Here is a 21,819-nt window from a genome sequence, read left to right on the forward strand (position 1 = left end):
ACCAAACCCGGCCACTCTCATCCGCAGCTCTACTCCCCACACCCACTCTGGTATCTCCACTGCCTGCTACCCAGATAGGTACACTGCTACAACCTGCACCAGGGCAAAGTCACTCAACCCGGAACACTGCAGCGCCTGCTCTAGAGCCTTTCACCCACACAAACCAAGCTCTAGGCGCACTCACCCTAATGACACACCATACTCAAGTGCCGTGGGCCTTCGTCTGGCCCCGCGCATAGAAATGCAGGCAGTTGGAATTCGAGACAAATGTTAATTGTATGTATGTATGTATGTATGTATGTATGTATGTATGTATGTATGTTCTTATATAGCGCTCGACTTACCCTTGGGCATCTCGGCGCTTGCATTGGGAACCCGTCCTGGCTTTTCGCTGTGATATAACCCGCACTGGGCATCCCCAGGGTGAAAGCCAGGCATCCAGCCGCAGGGGGGCCGTAGTGGAGATTAAGTAAGCTATTGCCCAGAGTTGCAGAGTGTGAACCCGTGATTCAAGTAGGCACCAAAGTGAGAATTATCGAGTCCGTGGACACTTGGGCTCTGACCCTGCCACGTCGGGAATTGAACCCTGGTCCCGGGTCTGACCTCTGCTTCATGGTATGCCTCCTCAAACCAGTGAGCCACACCTCCACCAGCCTATCATTCGGGTGGGAGGCCTAGAGCGGAGGAGACAGGCATTTTATTCCACTGGGCATTTCCCCAGTGGGTTGGAGACCGGTTTTGACAGCCCTGGGACACTCCTGAGGCCTCCCTCACTTTCCCCAGCTCCCCGAGGTCAACAGCAACAGGCAGGAGGCTTCAGCGGAGAGAAAGAGGAGGGGGGAGGCAGAGAGGAAGTGGTAAGAGGAAGAAGAGACAGGAGAGAGGGAGGACAGATACATGGAAAGAGAAAGAAGGCAAGACAAGGATAAAGGGAACACGCCGTGTTTTGCATTTGTGCCAGGGCTCCTTTTGGTTCCCCAGTCCAGCCCTGTTGGACGGTGTCAGAGCTCTGATCTTCCTAAATCTTTCCGCAAAGTCTGACACCATCAACATGCTATCGTGCAGAGTGCACTCATGATAAATTCTGGGTTCGGTCTTACAGTGGATATAAAATTTTTTCACTGATTGTTTTCAGGTAGTTTCTCTGTCCTTCTTTTCATTGTCATCTTATTCATCTCGATTGTGGGGTCCCAAAACACACACAAAATAAGCTGTGTCTCCCTCTTGTAGAATTATAGTAAACCAATGCAGTCCTTTAAAATACAATACTTTATATATGCCAATGAAACGCAGCTTCCTTTCAGATTTCTTCCTTCCATGGTCAGAGAAAAAACATCTTCAATCGATGACCAGCTGTTGATGCTCAGATAACACAAAACTGGTTGAAGATGAAACTTTCAAACCAGTTGAGGTGGTCTACTTGGGATGCTCCAATTACAGTGGCCCGCACACACTTCAAGCATAGTCAATGCAAGGTTGTCCTTTCAGCAAAACCTGAAAAGATCTTTAACTTCTTCAATATCCAGGGTACAAAACAGATAGTGTTGACCTTGATTATGTCTCGTCTTAACTATGTTAACATGTCTTCTCTTGGCCTCATCCAATATCTGATTTACAACTTACAAAGCTCGCAGAATGAAGTGACATGGATTCTATTCCACTGGAATACGAAGACCTGTACCTTACTAACCTAGTTGCAGATAAAGAATCAATGTAAAATAAAGCCCTTTGTACAGCATATGAACCCATTCATTAATTTGGTCTGCGTTACTCATAAAAAAAATTTCAGAGTCTAAACTGCTCTAAGAGCCTGACATTATACAGCACGTAAGCCTCCCTCTCTCGTAAATTCAGACAGAGATGGGCTAATTGTCAGTTCTTTTCATTCCTAACAGTAGAATTATGCAAAAACAAAATGGTTCAGTTACCACAGTCAACTCTTGCCCTTTTGGCCATGTAGTGAAGTGGTTGCTCATTCAATCCTGAGCGCAAAAGCGCCACCATAGTATTGACAAATGCTTTATAAAGAAAAATCCAGAACACAGCACGCCCACTTGATACAATGTGGAACCCACTGCTAGTATTTAATCCTCTATACCGGTACACATAGGCATTCTGCTCTAGCACAGTGTTCACCTGAACACTGCAGACCTTGCTGCTTAGTCCATACACATCAAACACTCAGCATCCTGATCTAGCAGCCACAACAAGTATTAGAACAAAGAAGCAGCATACTCTAGTTCGCCTAACGCCTGCTCACCCACACAGTAGTGTGGTAGCACACCAGCCAAGAAACTGTTTGCACAGACTGAAGCAGAGCCAAATCCTCTTTCTAGTGCACAGACACCCAAACCAGAATTGCGCAACACTCTGCTCTAATCCTCATTTAATGCCTTCAGTAATACTACAGGACCCTGCTCTAATCTCCCTCTCCCACACTGGAATACTGTAGCACCCTGCTCTAATCCTCTTACACACACTGGAATACTGCATCACCCTGCTTTAATCCTCCTTCAAAAACTGGAATACTGCAGCACCCTGCTCTAATTCTTTTACATACACTGGAATACTGCAGCACCCTGCTCTAATCCTCGTTCACAAACTGGAATACTTCATCACCCTGCTCTAATCCTCCTTCACAAACTGGAATACTGCAGCACCCTGCTCTAATCCTCCTTCACAAACTGGAATACTGCAGCACCCTGCTCTAATCCTCATTCACAAACTGGAATACTGCAGTACCCTGCTCTAATCCTCCTTCACAAACTGGAATACTGCAGCACCCTGATCTAATCCTCATTCACAAACTGGAATACTGCAGCACCCTGCTCTAATCCTTTTACACACACTGGAATACTGCAGCACCCTGCTCTAATCCTCTTACACACACTGGAATACTGCATCACCCTGCTTTAATCCTCCTTCACAAACTGGAATACTGCAGCACCCTGCTCTAATCCTCCTTCACAAACTGGAATACTGCAGCACCCTGCTCTAATCCTAATTCACAAACTGGAATGCTGCAGCACCCTGCTTTAATCCTCCTTCAGAAACTGGAATACTGCAACACTGTGCTCTAATCCTCCTTCACAAACTGGAATACTGCAGCACCGTGCTCTAATCCTCATTCACACACACTGGAATACTACAGCACCCTGCTCTAATCCTCCTTCACATACTGGAATACTGCAGCACCCTGCTTTAATCCTCATTCACACACTGGAATACTGCAGCACCCTGCTCTAATCCTCATTCACACACACTGGAATACTGCAGCACCCTCCTCTAATCTTCACTCTCCCACAGTGAAATACTGCAATCTTCACTCTCTCACAGTGAAATACTGCAACACCCTACTCTAATCATCCTGTGCAAACTGGAATACTGCAGCACCCTGCGCTCATCCTCATTCACCCACACTGGAATACTGCAGCACCATGCTCTAAAGCACATTCACACACTGGAATACTGCAGCACCCTGCTCTAATCCTCACTCTCCCACAGTGAAATACTGCAAAACCCTTCTTTAATCCTCTTTCGCAAACTGGAATACTGCAGCACCCTTCTCCAATGCTCATTCACACACTCGAATACTGCAGCACCCTGCTCTAATCTTCACTCTCCCACAGTGAAATACTGCATTACCCTGCTCTAATCCACCTTCCCAACCTAGAATACTGCAGCACCCTGCTCTAATCCTCCTTCACAAACTAGAATACTGCAGCACCCTGCTCTAATCCTCCTTCCCAAACTGGAATACTGCAGCACCCTGCTCTAATCATCATCCACAAACTGGAATACTACAGCACCCTGCTTTAATCATCATCCACAACTGGAATACTGCAGCACCCTGCTCTAATCCTCACTTTCCCACTGTGAAATACTGCAGCACCCTGCTCTAATCCCCATTCACACACGAATACTGCAGCACCCTGCTCTAATCCCCATTCACCCACTGGAATACTGCAGCACCCTGCTATATTCCTCACTCTCCCACAGTGAAATACTGCAGCACCGTGCTCTAATCCTCCTTCGCAAACTGGAATACTGCAACACTGTGCTCTAATCCTCACTCTCCCACAGTGAAATACTGCAACACCCTGCTCTAATCCTCCTTCGCAAACTAGATTTCTGCAGCACCCTGCTCTAATCCCCATTCACACACGAATACTGCAGCACCCTGCTCTAATCCTCATTCACAAACTGGAATACTGCAGAACCCTGCTTTAATCCTCCTTCACAAACTGGAATACTACAGCACCCTGCTTTAATCCTCCTTCACAAACTGGAATACTGCAGCACCCTGCTCTAATCCTCATTCATACACACTGGACTACTGCAGCACCCTGCTCTAACCCGCACTCTCCCACAGTGAAATACTGTAGCACCGTGCTCTAATCCTCCTTCGCAAACTGGAATACTGCAACACTGTGCCCTAATCCTCTTTCACACGCTGGAATACTGCATCACCTTGCTCTATTCCTCATTCACACACTGAAATACTGCAGCACCCTGCTCTAATCCTCATTCACCCACCCTGAAATACTGCAGCCACCTGCTCTAATGCTCATTCACACACTGGAATACCGCAGCACCCTGCTCTGATCCTCACTCTACCACAGTGAAATACTGCAACACCCTGCTCTAATCCTCCTTCGCAAACTGGAATACTGCAACGCCGTGCTCTAATCCTCACTCTCCCACAGTGAAATACTGCAACACCCTGCTCTAATCCTCCTTCGCAAACTGGAATACTGCAGCACCCTGCTCTAATCCCGATTCACACACGAATACTGCAGCACCCTGCTCTAATCCTCATTCACCCACTGGAATACTGCAGCACCCTGCTCTAATCCTCACTCTCCCACAGTGAAATACTGCAACACCCTGCTCTAATCCTCCTTCGCAAACTGGAATACTGCAACATCGTGCTCTAATCCTCTTTCACACACTGGAATACTGCAGCACCCTGCTCTAATCCTCACTCTACCACAGTGAAATACTGCAACACCCTGCTCTAATCCTCCTTCGCAAACTGGAATACTGCAACGCCGTGCTCTAATCCTCACTCTCCCACAGTGAAATACTGCAACACCCTGCTCTAATCCTCCTTCGCAAACTGGAATACTGCAGCACCCTTCTCTAATCCCCATTCACACACGAATACTGCAGCACCCTGCTCTAATCCTCATTCACCCACTGGAATACTGCAGCACCCTGCTCTAATACTCACTCTCCCTCAGTGAAATACTGCAACACCCTGCTCTAATCCTCCTTCGCAAACTGGAATACTGCAACACCGTGCTCTAATCCTCTTTCACACACTGGAATACTGCAGCACCCTGCTCTAATCCTCATTCACACACTGGAATACTGCAGCACCCTGCTCTAATCCTCACTCTCCCTCAGTGAAATACTGCAACACCCTGCTCTAATCCTCCTTTGCAAACTGGAATACTGCAACACCGTGCTCTAATCCTCATTCATACACACTGGACTACTGCAGCACCCTGCTCTAACCCGCACTCTCCCACAGTGAAATACTGCAGCACCGTGCTCTAATCCTCCTTCGCAAACTGGAATACTGCAACACTGTGCTCTAATCCTCACTCTCCCACAGTGAAATACTGCAACACCCTGCTCTAATCCTCCTTCGCAAACTGGATTTCTGCAGCACCCTGCTCTAATCCCCATTCACACACGAATACTGCAGCACCCTGCTCTAATCTTCATTCACCCACTGGAATACTGCAGCACCCTGCTCTAATCCTCACTCTCCCACAGTTAAATACTGAAACACCCTGCTCTAATCTCCTTCGCAAACTGGAATACTGCAGCCCCCTGCTCTAATCCTCATTCACACACTGGAATACTGCAGCACCCTGCTCTAATCCTCATTCACACACTGGAATACTGCAGCACCCTGCTCTAATCCTCACTCCCCCACAGTGAAATACTGCAACACCCTGTTCTAATCCTCCTTCGCAAACTGGAATACTGCAGCACCCTGCTCTAATCCTCCTTCACAAACTGGAATACTGCAGCACCCTGCTTTAATCCTCATTCACACACTGGAATACTGCAGCACCCTGCTCTAATCCTCATTCACACACACTGGAATACTGCAGCACCCTCCTCTAATCTTCACTCTCCCACAGTGAAATACTGCAATCTTCACTCTCTCACAGTGAAATACTGCAACACCCTACTCTAATCATCCTATGCAAACTGGAATACTGCAGCACCCTGCGCTCATCCTCATTCACCCACACTGGAATACTGCAGCACCCTGCTCTAAAGCTCATTCACACACTGGAATACTGCAGCACCCTGCTCTAATCCTCACTCTCCCACAGTGAAATACTGCAACACCCTTCTTTAATCCTCTTTCGCAAACTGGAATACTGCAGCACCCTTCTCCAATGCTCATTCACACACTCGAATACTGCAGCACCCTGCTCTAATCTTCACTCTCCCACAGTGAAATACTGCATTACCCTGCTCTAATCCACCTTCCCAACCTAGAATACTGCAGCACCCTGCTCTAATCCTCCTTCACAAACTAGAATACTGCAGCACCCTGCTCTAATCCTCCTTCCCAAACTGGAATACTGCAGCACCCTGCTCTAATCATCATCCACAAACTGGAATACTACAGCACCCTGCTTTAATCATCATCCACAACTGGAATACTGCAGCACCCTGCTCTAATCCTCCCTTTCCCACTGTGAAATACTGCAGCACCCTGCTCTAATCCCCATTCACACACGAATACTGCAGCACCCTGCTCTAATCCCCATTCACACACGAATACTGCAGCACCCTGCTCTAATCCTCATTCACCCACTGGAATACTGCAGCACCCTGCTCTAATCCTCACTCTCCCACAGTGAAATACTGCAGCACCGTGCTCTAATCCTCCTTCGCAAACTGGAATACTGCAACACTGTGCTCTAATCCTCACTCTCCCACAGTGAAATACTGCAACACCGTGCTCTAATCCTCATTCATACACACTGGACTACTGCAGCACCCTGCTCTAACCCGCACTCTCCCACAGTGAAATACTGCAGCACCGTGCTCTAATCCTCCTTCGCAAACTGGAATACTGCAACACTGTGCTCTAATCCTCACTCTCCCACAGTGAAATACTGCAACACCCTGCTCTAATCCTCCTTCGCAAACTGGATTTCTGCAGCACCCTGCTCTAATCCTCATTCACACACGAATACTGCAGCACCCTGCTCTAATCTTCATTCACCCACTGGAAAACTGCAGCACCCTGCTCTAATCCTCACTCTCCCACAGTTAAATACTGCAACACCCTGCTCCAATCCTCCTTCGCAAACTGGAATACTGCAGCCCCCTGCTCTAATCCTCATTCACACACTGGAATACTGCAGCACCCTGCTCTAATCCTCATTCACACACTGGAATACTGCAGCACCCTGCTCTAATCCTCACTCCCCCACAGTGAAATACTGCAACACCCTGTTCTAATCCTCCTTCGCAAACTGGAATACTGCAGCACCCTGCTCTAATCCTCACTCTCCCACAGTGAAATACTGCAACACCCTGCTTTAATCCTCCTTCGCAAACTGGAATACTGCAGCACCCTTCTCTAATGCTCATTCACACACTCGAATACTGCAGCACCCTGCTCTAATCTTCACTCTCCCACAGTGAAATACTGCATTACCCTGCTCTAATCCACCTTTACAACCTAGAATACTGCAACACCCTGCTTTAATCCTTATTCACAAACTGGAATACTGCAGCACCCTGCTCTAATCTTCCTTCCCAAACTGGAATACTGCAGCACCCTGCTTTAATCATCACCCACCCACTGGAATACTGCAGCACCCTGCTCTAATCCTCACTCTCCCACAGTGAAATACTGCAACACCCTGCTCTAATCCTCCTTCGCAAACTGGAATACTGCAGCCCCCTGCTCTAATCCTCATTCACACACGGGAATACTGCAGCACCCTGCTCTAATCCTCATTCACACACTGGAATACTGCAGCACCCTGCTTTAATCATCATCCACAACTGGAATACTGCAGCACCCTGCTCTAATCCTCACTTTCCCACTGTGAAATACTGCAGCAACCTGCTCTAATCCCCATTCACACACGAATACTGCAGCACCCTGCTCTAATCCCCATTCACACACGAATACTGCAGCACCCTGCTCTAATCCTCATTCACCCACTGGAATACTGCAGCACCCTGCTCTAATCCTCACTCTCCCACAGTGAAATACTGCAACACCCTGCTCTAATCCTCCTTCGCAAACTGGAACACTGCAACACCGTGCTCTAATCCTCTTTCACACACTGGAATACTGCAGCACCCTGCTCTAATCCTCACTCTACCACAGTGAAATACTGCAACACCCTGCTCTAATCCTCCTTCGCAAACTGGAATACTGCAACGCTGTGCTCTAATCCTCACTCTCCCACAGTGAAATACTGCAACACCCTGCTCTAATCCTCCTTTGCAAACTGGAATACTGCAACGCCGTGCTCTAATCCTCACTCTCCCACAGTGAAATACTGCAACACCCTGCTCTAATCCTCCTTCGCAAACTGGAATACTGCAGCACCCTGCTCTAATCCCCATTCACACACGAATACTGCAGCACCCTGCTCTAATCTTCATTCACCCACTGGAATACTGCAGCACCCTGCTCTAAACCTCAATCGCCCACAGTGAAATACTGCAACACCCTGCTCTAATCCTCCTTCGCAAACTGGAATACTGCAGCCCCCTGCTCTAATCCTCATTCACACACTGGAATACTGCAGCACCCTGCTCTAATCCTCACTCCCCCACAGTGAAATACTGAAACACCCTGTTCTAATCCTCCTTCGCAAACTGGAATACTGCAGCACCCTGCTCTAATCCTCACTCTCCCACAGTGAAATACTGCAACACCCTGCTTTAATCCTCCTTCGCAAACTGGAATACTGCAGCATCCTTCTCTAATGCTCATTCACATACTCGAATACTGCAGCACCCTGCTCTAATCTTCACTCTCCCACAGTGAAATACTGCATTACCCTGCTCTAATCCACCTTCACAACCTAGAATACTGCAACACCCTGCTTTAATCCTTATTCACAAACTGGAATACTGCAGCACCCTGCTCTAATCTTCCTTCCCAAACTGGAATACTGCAGCACCATGCTCTAATCCTCACTCTCCCACAGTGAAATACAGCAACACCCTGCTTTAACCCCTTCGATGCTCATGACGAGCTGAGCTCGTCATGAGGCACAGTGGAGCTGTGCTGATGACGAGCTGAGCTCGTCATGCACTATGGGCTCTACAACAATTCAGCACCGGAGGAAAATAGCTCTAGCAGCCAAGGTGTTAATCCTCCTTCACAAACTAGAATACTGCAGCACCCTGCTCTAATCCTCCTTCCCAAACTTGAATACTGCAGCACCCTGCTCTAATCATCATCCACAAACTGGAATACTGCAGCACCCTGCTTTAATCATCATCCACAACTGGAATACTGCAGCACCCTGCTCTAATCCTCACTTTCCCATTGTGAAATACTGCAGCACCCTGCTCTAATCCTCATTCACAAACTGGAATACTGCAGAACCCTGCTTTAATCCTCCTTCACAAACTGGAATACTACAGCACCCTGCTTTAATCCTCCTTCACAAACTGGAATACTGCAGCACCCTGCTCTAATCCTCATTCATACACACTGGACTACTGCAGCACCCTGCTCTAACCCGCACTCTCCCACAGTGAAATACTGTAGCACCGTGCTCTAATCCTCCTTCGCAAACTGGAATACTGCAACACTGTGCTCTAATCCTCTTTCACACGCTGGAATACTGCATCACCTTGCTCTATTCCTCATTCACACACTGAAATACTGCAGCACCCTGCTCTAATCCTCATTCACCCACCCTGAAATACTGCAGCCACCTGCTCTAATGCTCATTCACACACTGGAATACCGCAGCACCCTGCTCTAATCCTCACTCTACCACAGTGAAATACTGCAACACCCTGCTCTAATCCTCCTTCGCAAACTGGAATACTGCAACGCCGTGCTCTAATCCTCACTCTCCCACAGTGAAATACTGCAACACCCTGCTCTAATCCTCCATCGCAAACTGGAATACTGCAGCACCCTGCTCTAATCCCCATTCACACACGAATACTGCAGCACCCTGCTCTAATCCTCATTCACCCACTGGAATACTGCAGCACCCTGCTCTAATCCTCACTCTCCCACAGTGAAATACTGCAACACCCTGCTCTAATCCTCCTTCGCAAACTGGAATACTGCAACACCGTGCTCTAATCCTCTTTCACACACTGGAATACTGCAGCACCCTGCTCTAATCCTCACTCTACCACAGTGAAATACTGCAACACCCTGCTCTAATCCTCCTTCGCAAACTGGAATACTGCAACGCCGTGCTCTAATCCTCACTCTCCCACAGTGAAATACTGCAACACCCTGCTCTAATCCTCCTTCGCAAACTGGAATACTGCAGCACCCTTCTCTAATCCCCATTCACACACGAATACTGCAGCACCCTGCTCTAATCCTCATTCACCCACTGGAATACTGCAGCACCCTGCATTAATCCTCACTCTCCCACAGTGAAATACTGCAACACCCTGCTCTAATCCTCCTTCGCAAACTGGAATACTGCAACACCGTGCTCTAATCCTCTTTCACACACTGGAATACTGCAGCACCCTGCTCTAATCCTCACTCTACCACAGTGAAATACTGCAACACCCTGCTCTAATCCTCCTTCGCAAACTGGAATACTGCAACGCTGTGCTCTAATCCTCACTCTCCCCCAGTGAAATACTGCAACACCCTGCTCTAATCCTCCTTCGCAAACTGGAATACTGCAGCACCCTGCTCTAATCCCCATTCACACACGAATACTGCAGCACCCTGCTCTAGTCCTCATTCACCCACTGGAATACTGCAGCACCCTGCTCTAATCCTCACTCTCCCTCAGTGAAATACTGCAACACCCTGCTCTAATCCTCCTTCGCAAACTGGAATACTGCAACACCGTGCTCTAATCCTCTTTCACACACTGGAATACTGCATCACCCTGCTCTATTCCTCATTCACACACTGGAATACTGCAGCACCCTGCTCTAATCCTCCTTCACCCACACTGGAATACTGCAGCACCCTGCTCTAATCCTCATTCACCCACACTGGAATACTGCAGCACCCTGCTCTAATGCTCATTCACACACTGGAATACTGCAGCACCCTGCTCTAATCCTCACTCTCCCACAGTGAAATACTGCAACACCCTGCTCTAATCCTCCTCCGCAAACTGGAATACTGCAACACTGTGCTCTAATCCTCACTCTCCCACAGTGAAATAGTACAACGCCCTGCTCTAATCCTCCTTCGCAAACTGGAATACTGCAGCACCCTGCTCTAATGTTCATTCACACACTGGAATACTGCAGCACCATGCTCTAATCTTCACTCTCCCACAGTGAAATACTGCAACACCCTTCTCTAATCCTCCTTCGCAAACTGGAATACTGTAACACTGTGCTCTAATCCTCTTTCACACACTGGAATATTGCAGCACCCTGCTCTAATCCTCATTCACACACTGGAATACTGCAGCACCCTGCTCCAATCCATCCTCACTCTCCCACTGTGAAATACTGCAACACCCTGCTCTAATCCTCCTTCGCAAACTGGAATACTGCAACACTGTGCTCTAATCCTCTTTCACACACTGGAATACTGCAGCCCCCTGCTCTAAACCTCCTTCACACACACTGGAATACTGCAGCACCCTGCTCTAATCCTCATTCATACACACTGGACTACTGCAGCACCCTGATCTAATCCGCACTCTCCCACAGTGAAATACTGTAGCACCCTGCTCTAATCATCCTTCGTAAACTGGAATACTGCTAAACTGTGCTCTAATCCTCTTTCACACGCTGGAATACTGCATCACCTTGCTCTATTCCTCATTCACACACTGGAATACTGCAGCACCCTGCTCTAATCCTCATTCACCCACCCTGAAATACTGCAGCACCCTGCTCTAATGCTCATTCACACACTGGAATACTGCAGCACCCTGCACTAATCCCCATTCACACACGAATACTGCAGCACCCTACTCAAATCCTCCTTTGCAAACTGGAATACTGCAACAACCTGCTCTAATTCTCCTTCGCAAACTGGAATACTGCAACACTGTGCTCTATTCCTCTTTCACACACTGGAATACTGCCTCACCCTGCTCTATTCCTCATTCACACACTGGAATACTGCAGCACCCTGCTCTAATCCTCATTCACCCACACTGGAATACTGCAGCACTCTGCTCTAATCCTCACTCTCCTACAGTGAAATACTGCAACACCCTGCTCTAATCCTCCTTCGCAAACTGGAATACTGCAACACTGTGGTCTAATCCTCTTTAACACACTGAAATACTGCAGCACTGTGCTCTAATCCTCACACTCCCACCGTGAAATACTGCAACACCCTGCTCTAATCCTCCTTCACAAACTGGAATACTGCAGCCCCCTGCTCTAATCCTCATTCACACACTGGAATACTGCAGCACCCTGCTCTAATCCTCATTCACACACTGGAATACTGCAGCACCCTGCTCTAATCCTCACTCCCCCACAGTGAAATACTGCAACACCCTGTTCTAATCCTCCTTCGCAAACTGGAATACTGCAACACCGTGCTCTATTCCTCTTTCACACACTGGAATACTGCAGCACCCTGCTCAAATCCTCATTCACACACTGGAATACTGCAGCACCCTCCTCTAATCCTCACTCTCCCACAGTGAAATACTTCAACACCCTGCTCTAATCCTCCTTCGCAAACTGGAATACTGCAACACTGTGCACTAATCCTCTTTCACACACTGGAATACTGCAGCACCCTGCTCTAATCCTCATTCACACACTGGAATACTGTAGCACCCTGCTCTAATCCTCACTCTCCCACAGTGAAATACTGCAACACCCTACTCTAATCCTCCTTTGCAAACTGGAATACTGCAACACCGTGCTCTAATCCTCACTCTCCCATAGTGAAATACTGCAACACCCTGCTCTAATCCTCCTTTGCAAACTGGAATACTGCGGCACCCTGCTCTATTCCTCATTCACACACTGGAATAGTGCAGCACCCTGCTCTAATCCCCATTCACACACTGGAATACTGCAGCACCCTGCTCTAATCCTCCTTCGCAAACTGGAATACTGCAACACTGTGCTCTAATCATCTTTCACACACTGGAATACTGCATCACCCTGCTCTAATCCTCATTCAACCACACTGGAATAGTGCAGCACCCGGCTCTAATCCTCATTCACCCACACTGGAATACTGCAGCACCCTGCTCTAATCCTCATTCACACACTGGAATACTGCAGCACCCTGCTCTAATCCTCATTCACACACTGGAATACTGCAGCACCCTGCTCTAATCCTCACTCTCCCACAGTGAAATACTGCAACACCCTACTCTAATCCTCCTTTGCAAACTGGACTACTGCAACACTGTGCTCTAATCCTCACTCTCCCACAGTGAAATACTGCAACACCCTGCTCTAATCCTCCTTCGCAAACTGGAATAGTGCAACACCCTGCTCTAATCCTCATTCACAAACTGGAATACTGCAGCACCCTGCTCTAATCCTCACTCTCCCACAGTGAAATACTGCATCACCCTGCTCTAATCCTCATTCACAAACTGGAACACTGCAACAGCGTGCTCTAATCCTCACTCTCCCACAGTGAAATACTGCAACACCCTGCTCTAATCCTCATTCACAAACTGGAATACTGCAGCACTCTGCTCTAATCCTCCTACGCAAACTGGAATACTGCAACACCGTGCTCTAATCCTCACTCTCCCACAGTGAAATACTGCAACACCCTTCTCTAATCCTCCTTTGCAAACTGGAATACTGTGGCACCCTGCTCTATTCCTCATTCACACACTGGAATAGTGCAGCACCCTGCTCCAATCCCAATTCACACACTGGAATACTGCAGCTCCCTGCTCTAATCCTCCTTCGCAAACTGGAATACTGCAACACTGTGCTCTAATCATCTTTCACACACTGGAATACTGCATCACCCTGCTCTAATCCTCATTCACCCACACTGGAATAGTGCAGCACCCGGCTCTAATCCTCATTCACCCACACTGGAATACTGCAGCACCCTGCTCTAATTCTCATTCACACACTGGAATACTTCAGCACCCTGCTCTAATCCTCACTCGCCCACAGTGAAAAACTGCACCAGCCTGCTCTAATCCTCTTTCGCAAACTGGAATACTGCAACACCCTGCTCTAATCCTCATTCACACACTGGAATACTGCAGCACCCTGCTCTAATCCTCCTTTGCAAACTGGAATACTGCAACACTGTGCTCTAATCCTCGTTCACACACTGGAATACTGCAGCACCCTGCTCTAATCCTCACTCGCCCACAGTGAAAAACTGCAACAGCCTACTCTAATCCTCATTCACAAACTGGAATACTGCAACACCCTGCTCCAATCGCCATTCACACACAGGAATACTGCAGCACCCTGCTCTAATCCTCCTTCGCAAACTGGAATACTGCAACACCCTGCTCTAATCCTTATTCACACACTGGAATACTGTAGCAACCTGATCTAATCCTCATTCACACACTGGAATACTGCAGCACCCTGCTCTAATCCTCATTCACCCACATTGGAATACAGCAGAACCCTGCTCTAATGCTCATTCACACACTGGAATACTGCAGCACCCTGCTCTAATCCTCACTCTCCCACAGTGAAATTCTGCAACACCCCGCTCTAATTCTCCTTCGCAAAATGGAATACTGCATCACCCTGCTCTATTCCTCTTTCACACACTGGAATACTGCAGTACCCTGCTCTATTCCTCATTCACCCACACTGGAATTCATTAAGGCATAAATCGGCAGATTTTAGGATTGGTATAATAAGTGATGCTTGTGTAATGTTGTCGTAGTAATTCATGTGTGTGATATTATTTGTAGTTGTTGATCCACATATTCATGTATTGTGTTGTGCTTATGAATATTGTCAATTATTGTAAATTGTTTTTTTGTGTCACGCTTAGACATATGAATGTCGTAAATGCATCATAGTATGTTGTAAATACTTGTGATCAAATTTGCGCATGCCTAGGAACAGATGGTCTAGGTATTTGAGACTGCCTAAATAAATAGCAGCAACTAAAAGTGGAGATCAGGTCATTTTTTCTTGATAAATTGGTTATGTTCCACCTGGTCCCTTAGTAATACTACAGCACCCTGCTCTGATCCTCAACCTCCCACATTGAAATACTGCAGCACTCTGCTCTAATCCTCATTCACACCCTGGAATACTGCAGCACCCTGCTCTAATCCTCATTCACACAAACTGAAATACTCAGCACCCTGCTCCAATCCTCATTCACACCCTGGAATACTGCAGCACCCTGCTCTAATCCTCATTCACACAAACTGAAATACTCAGCACCCTGCTCCAATCCTCATTCACACCCTGGAATACTGCAGCACCCTGCTCTAATCCTCATTCACACAAACTGAAATACTCAGCACTCTGCTCCAATCCTCACTCTCACACTGGAATAGTGCAGCAAGCCATGCTTATCCTGAATCACTCTCAGTGGAATACTGCAGCCCCCTGCCATAATCCGCACTCATCAACAAACTCCTGCAGAACCCTGCACTAATCCTCGAGCATAAACTGCACTCCTGCAGCACCTTGCTCAAGTGCTTATGAGTCCTCTCTCGATCTCCTCTCTGGGACACACTGCAGCACGTTGTTGTAATCCCCTCTTATGCTAGAACACAGCACAATTCAGCTTAAATGCCATCTGACAACAGAATAATTCACCGCCCTACTCTATTGCCCAAACACATTGGAATAATGGAACCCCCTCCCTCTGGGCGGCACAGTGGAACACTTCAGCCCTGTGCTCTAGTGCTTGCTCACCCAAACCCGAACAGCACAGTACAATGCTTGTTCACCATAACTTGAATGCTGGACCACCCTGCTCTAGTGGAGACACCTGAAAAAGGGAAAGTCAAGACGTAAGGGACGCAGATAAGACAAGTGGCCATATGAGGCAAGTTCCTCAGGATGTATGGCTCCATGATCAGACATAAGGAAAAATCACCTGAGAGATACAAGTGGAAGTGAATACAAAGATACACGAAAGAGCCTCAGACTCACAACGAAGGGATGCCGAGTACAGAGAAAATAGGAAAGGCTGCCAGACTAAAAAAGTTTGAGCTATTGGCCTTGTAAATGACAATGCCTTTTATTCATTTGCATTGGTGCGTAAACAAGCACTTTGTACTTATAGTCCTTGCTTATGAGAAGAAAGGCTGGCAGTCTCTTCTACTGCCAGCCTTGCTCATTGTAAGCAAGGACTAAACGTTCGAAGTGCATGTTTATGCACCGATGGCAGGTTTTAAAAAAAAAATGAATAAAAGCCATTGTTATTTACAATGCCAATAGCTCAAACTTTAATAATGCGAGACCTATTGCATTGTAAATGCTTGTTTTATTAATTAAGCGAGCGCCACCCCATTCTGCAGTTGGATTGTTCCTCAACGCTGCACTCCCACTACCACCCACACCGCACCCGCTCCAGGTAGTTGTCATCATGTTTGTGTGGCTGAAGCATGATGACATGTGTGCATGCGTCACCACGCTTTCTTTTTGTACATTCTTGCGTTTTTTTTTTTGCCAGTGCTATTCAACATCGGCAATAACTGTTTTCTTTTATTTTTGCTGATGCTGAACAGCATTGCGAAGAAGCATTGGCAAACCCAATAGTTCTGGATTTGCAAAGCCGAAAGGCGAAACTAGTTGAAATTCTGTTTAACGATCTGGTCACTTTGAAATAGGCATCTATTAGGGGGTGCCAGGGGCAGATCTGCACGACCTGGCTTCTTCTTTGGTACCCTCTTGGCAGGGGTCGTAAAGGGGGTGCAAAAGAACAGAAAGTAAACTGAGCTTTAAACATCATGTTTACTTTCTGTGACATCCACTATATTCTCTTCCCTTTCAACCACCTCCTCAGAACCAAAGATTAGGCTGATGAGGGGGTCAAGGGGCCAAGCCTGTTATGTCACGGTCAAAAGGTGTATGACGTCACTTCCTCCCGTCAAGGCATTTTGGTGAATGAAGTCTATGAATTCTGATTCAGAAGGCCAGGAACTCGCGCTCTGAGGTGGCGCTGCTATCCATGACGTCATAACGTCAATCGAATTCGCAACCACTCTCTCCACCCAACCCTCCCTAACCCCTCTGTCCTCTCTCCCTCACTCACCCACAGCAAAAGGCGCCATCTACAGAAATAATGTTTGTGTGTTGGTCAATGCGTGTTGCATGCTCCATGTGTGATTTTCTGCATACGCACAGTGCACTGCCTCTGCAGTCCAGTGCCTCCCCACTGTACTCAACCTTTGACCTGTGGAAACAACGACATTGAAGAATCGTGCTTGGAGATGGGATGGCAACAGTGGTTTACAAATAAGTTAACCGCAGGGTGTACACATTTCGGGGGTGGGGGCCCTGCATCCACAACATAGCAGCCGTGGGAGCCGAGCCAAACAAGAAGGAGCCCAGAGAGACAAATATTTGTACCTAGACTTCACAGACCAACGACAAGGCATGCCTACCCCCCTTCCATTCGCCTGTCCGTGTGCTTACTATTCAAGGCACATTCCTCTGCGCCCCCCTTTCAAAGGGGTGGACCCAGGACCCTCCTACGGCCATTCCGGAGCTTTGTGTCGGGTCTGTGGCCACGTCCCCGGAGACCCGAGGTCACCCCGGAGGGAAACCATTAGCTAAAGGCAGACACGCTGCTTTAAGGAGACCTGGGAGTAGCAGGCTAGTGACCGTCCAGGTGATAAACAAACGGGAATTGTGTGAGCGCGCACGCGGCTGACGCCAGCGGCGCTGGTGGAACAACAGGGCGCAGTGGCGCCTCCCGCTGCCGCCAGCAGCCATGGCGCGGCGCGAGCTGCGACCCTCCGGACAGGAGTTGCGAGACCTACACAGGTAAAGAGAGCTGCGACTCCAGCGTATGGGACAGATCTGGGTGCTGGGGGGCGGTGTGGTGGGTGAGCCCTTCTCAATTGTGCTGGTGTGCTATGCTAGCGGAAGGGAGCACTTCGGGCGCATTGACGGGCTGTGGAGTCGTAACTGCTGGAGGTTTGCAAGGGAGACAGGAGATGGGCACAGCGCGTAACTATGGTGAACGTGCGCGTCCCGCGCGTGCCCATCTCCTGTCTCCCTTGCAAGCCCTTGAAAGCAGACTCCCCGATTATAGGTCTCCTTGCAACAGCGCTTCGCACTGCGTCGCAGGTGCGAGACCTAAAAAGAAAGCAAACAGATGCACTTGCATGAAGATGGTATGCCTGAAGTAGAGATGCTCTAAAAGGGACCCGAGGCAAAGTTTGCCTTTTTTGTGCCCAGTAAATATTTACTCTTCTCTGTGTTCTCCACTTGCACAGAGCAGGAGTAGAAGCCCATCATCCATGGAACACAATATTACCACTGTCCTCAGTTACCTTGTTGAAGAGTCTATCCAAGGCTGCAGCATCGAGGACATCCACCTTCTCAAAATCAATCTTTTTCCCCACAATCTCCTCGACTCGCCGTAGGCTCTCAGGAACCCCACCTTCTCCTGCAATAAGAACACAGGTTCAGATGCAAAACAAGCGGGCCCACCACATAAAGGGCCAGACCCAACTTCCCTTTCACAGGAGTCCTGTGCAAAACATCACATCCTATCCTGACTCTCCACATGCTCTGCATTATTAGGTGGCTGAAGTGTCTTCCTCCAAAACAGAAAACGTTCCTCAACTCTCTGTGACTTTTTGCCCCTTTCTTACCCAGACGCTCCTCCCGAGTGTGCCAGGCTTTCCTCCCCAAAACTCTCAATATCTCAGTCAAAACAAGATCCCACCCTCCAAGCCCGCTTCTCTTGGCCTTGGACCTTCACATGGCCAAGGAGCAGCAGATAGCATATTTTAGGATGAGGGACTACTTTTTCTTACCCTGAATGGCATTATGAAAGTTGTCGATGACCACTGGGTGGTAGCCAATCTGCAGCAGTTCCAGGACACAATGGCTTCCAATGTATCCCGCTCCCCCGGCAACAAGAACCTTCTTTGCCATGTCTGCACACAAAAAAAAAGTAGTAGCAAATTTAGACAGGATGTGGGTCAAGGTCAAAAGGAGAGTGACACAACGTGAGCAAGGAGGCGGTTTCCAATATTTAAGTTTTACAGTGCATTATACAGTTGGGTAACAAGCAATGACAAAGCCTGTGCTTGGCTTTTCATACAAGATGCTTACAGGTCAACAAACACGACACACTAATGTTCAGATCAACACTCATATGTAACTCTTCGAAGAATGGGGCGATTTGCAACAGGGCTTTTGCCATAGTGTAACCCAAGGGTGTGTACAAAGGGCGTGCAAGATGACATGAAGCAGGGACACAGGCTAAGGGTACGCCTGGTCCTGTAATAAAGAGTAATCAACCATTTCTAAAACACTGGTTTCTTAAATTCAGCTTGTTAGTTACTCTACAATGCAACTGCAAGTAATAAATAATTTTAGACAGCAATATCGCTTTTCTTTAACATTAATAGAGCAACTAAAGATTAACTGATCTATAAGTGGAAGCGTGAAAATTATGACGAGTTGTGTTTTTTTCAATTTTAGCAGAGTGAGGAGATGCCGGTCCAAATCCACCTAAAAGAAGAACATGGCCAGGAGCAGGCTGCCTTCTGCATGTGCCCATCAACCAGGGGAAACATGAGGCGATGAAGAGTAGGTCTTCTTGTGCCAACAGTTTACCAAAACAAAAGACATTTCAGAAGGTAAGAGGAAACGGGTTAAAGATTTCGGTAGCCTCAATCAACCCTGTTTTCGGAAACTAGACTGTGTGAAAGTGGAGGCCATAAAGATGCACTACAGACAACCTGAGGATGGATACGACAAAGCACACCCTGCCCTGTACAGATAGGCGGTTGTGTTAGACTACTGACCACTCAGCACAGGCTGAAGTGAGTGGACGGTAAGCAGACTGTGATTGGCACTACATATACTGCAGTGCGGTATGCTGAAGACGAGGCGATACTGCAGCTACTGAGACTGTGGGCCATGGAGCACATGCTGCAGTTAATGGGACCTATACATCTACTTTTTATACACCCTGTCACAAAGAAACTGGCAACAAGGAGAAACGTGGCAGTAAATCAGTTCTGCTTAACCCCTTGAGTGCTCATGACGAGGTCAGCTCGTCATGAGCTACGGCGCTCCAGTGCTCATGACGAGCGACTGCGCCCGTTCTGTGGAACGCTCGCATGCTGGGCTGATTCCCCTGCTGTGCTGAGCGTTCCATTGGAACGGGTGTGGCCATGACAAGCTCAGCTAGTCATGAGCACCGGAGCGCCGTAGCTCATGACGAGCTGACCTCGTCATAAGCACCGGAGCGCCGTACGCGCTCCCCCACCCCCAGCACAGCAGGAAAAACAGCCCTGCACGGAAGGGGTTAATTGGTTGCAATGTTTGGGTTTTAAAATACCTTATGGGGTTAAGGCGCCTGCTGCAGAGATCTTTGTGTGCCAGCTAAATCTCAGGGAATAATAATAATGGTAAAAAGCTCTGGAGGATGACTCTTTTTCATGATAGATCTGTGTTTTGTCTAGTCCTGGTATGAATCAAAGTACTATAGATGGTTAATATGTCTCCTGCAAAGCACATTATGTAACATGCAGGTGAGAGGTTTTTAATTTATGTAAATGGTTAAGTGGGGTACTGCTTTTAAGACAGAAATCCTTTTATTTGCAGTTCATAAATTGTAATCCTTCTAACATAGCACAGTGAGGTATGAAGGACATGTGGCTCCTACACCTTGTAACCCTCACTGCATTATGCAACACATCCGTCATATTGATGTACACACATACGATTTATTGTCAATGTATAATCTGGATGTGTAATGTAAAGCGCTCTGACACCCTGCATTGGGATGACTAGCGCTAAAGAACTCTAACAGAAATAAAAGAAAGAGTTGTATTTACATTTTTATTAGTTTAAAAACTTGGGGAGAACAACACATTTGACATTCTTAAAATGTTTATATATCTCTTACATACAAGGCCTGCACAAAGTCAAAAGCATTTCTCTCTTAAGCACCTGTGAAGTGATAAAATGTGAGCCTTCGTTTCCCCTCCATTGCATTTAGGTGTGAGCCCACAACCCCCCATAGCTCCCAGCCAGTAGACAACAACAAAAAGAGGCCTAATGACCCCTTCACTATGGCATTTGCTATGGACGAAGTTGGAATCTGATAACCCCCTTCCCAGCCAGTACATTGCTGTTCAGGTCAAAAGCAGACAACGTGCAGGCACTGCTGAAAGTGTCTTGGTGTCAGACAATTACACTGGGACGAGTTAAGCATATTTCTGTGAATTCTGCGAGAAGTAGAAAAGGAAGTGGCACTCTACCGAAAGTAGCCAGCTTTGCAGCAGGGTAGACGGCGTCTCTAAAAATAGTGGATAGATGGCGTCTACCCAAGTCTACCCTCGACTCGAGCCCTGGACTGTGGACAGTACAAGCAGAAAGTGGGGTAAGACTTAGTCACACAACACAATGCAGATAGGGAGAGGCATGAGGCAGCACAGCACACACTACAGCTGGCGCGAGATGCATAGTACACGCTGCAGGTGACACGAGCATTTG

The 21,819-nt window shown here is 47.7% G+C and overlaps 1 protein-coding gene across 4 annotated transcripts in view; it reads right to left on the minus strand.

The window, feature by feature from the left end:
- The window catches only part of GALE (UDP-galactose-4-epimerase), a 182,732-nt gene that overhangs the window by 40,337 nt on the left and 120,576 nt on the right, over positions 1–21,819 (minus strand). For all 4 annotated transcript variants that reach the window (XM_086955798.1, XM_086955799.1, XM_086955800.1 and 1 more), the window contains 2 exons: positions 19,122–19,244; positions 18,633–18,748 (listed from right to left, as the gene is read on the minus strand). In XM_086955798.1, the coding sequence (XP_086811924.1) occupies positions 18,633–18,748; positions 19,122–19,244 (239 nt within the window). The remainder of the gene's footprint in view (positions 1–18,632; positions 18,749–19,121; positions 19,245–21,819) is intronic.

This window comes from Lissotriton vulgaris, chromosome 2_1 (genome assembly GCF_964263255.1).
Source record: "Lissotriton vulgaris chromosome 2_1, aLisVul1.2, whole genome shotgun sequence".
Lineage (NCBI taxonomy): Eukaryota > Metazoa > Chordata > Amphibia > Caudata > Salamandridae > Lissotriton > Lissotriton vulgaris.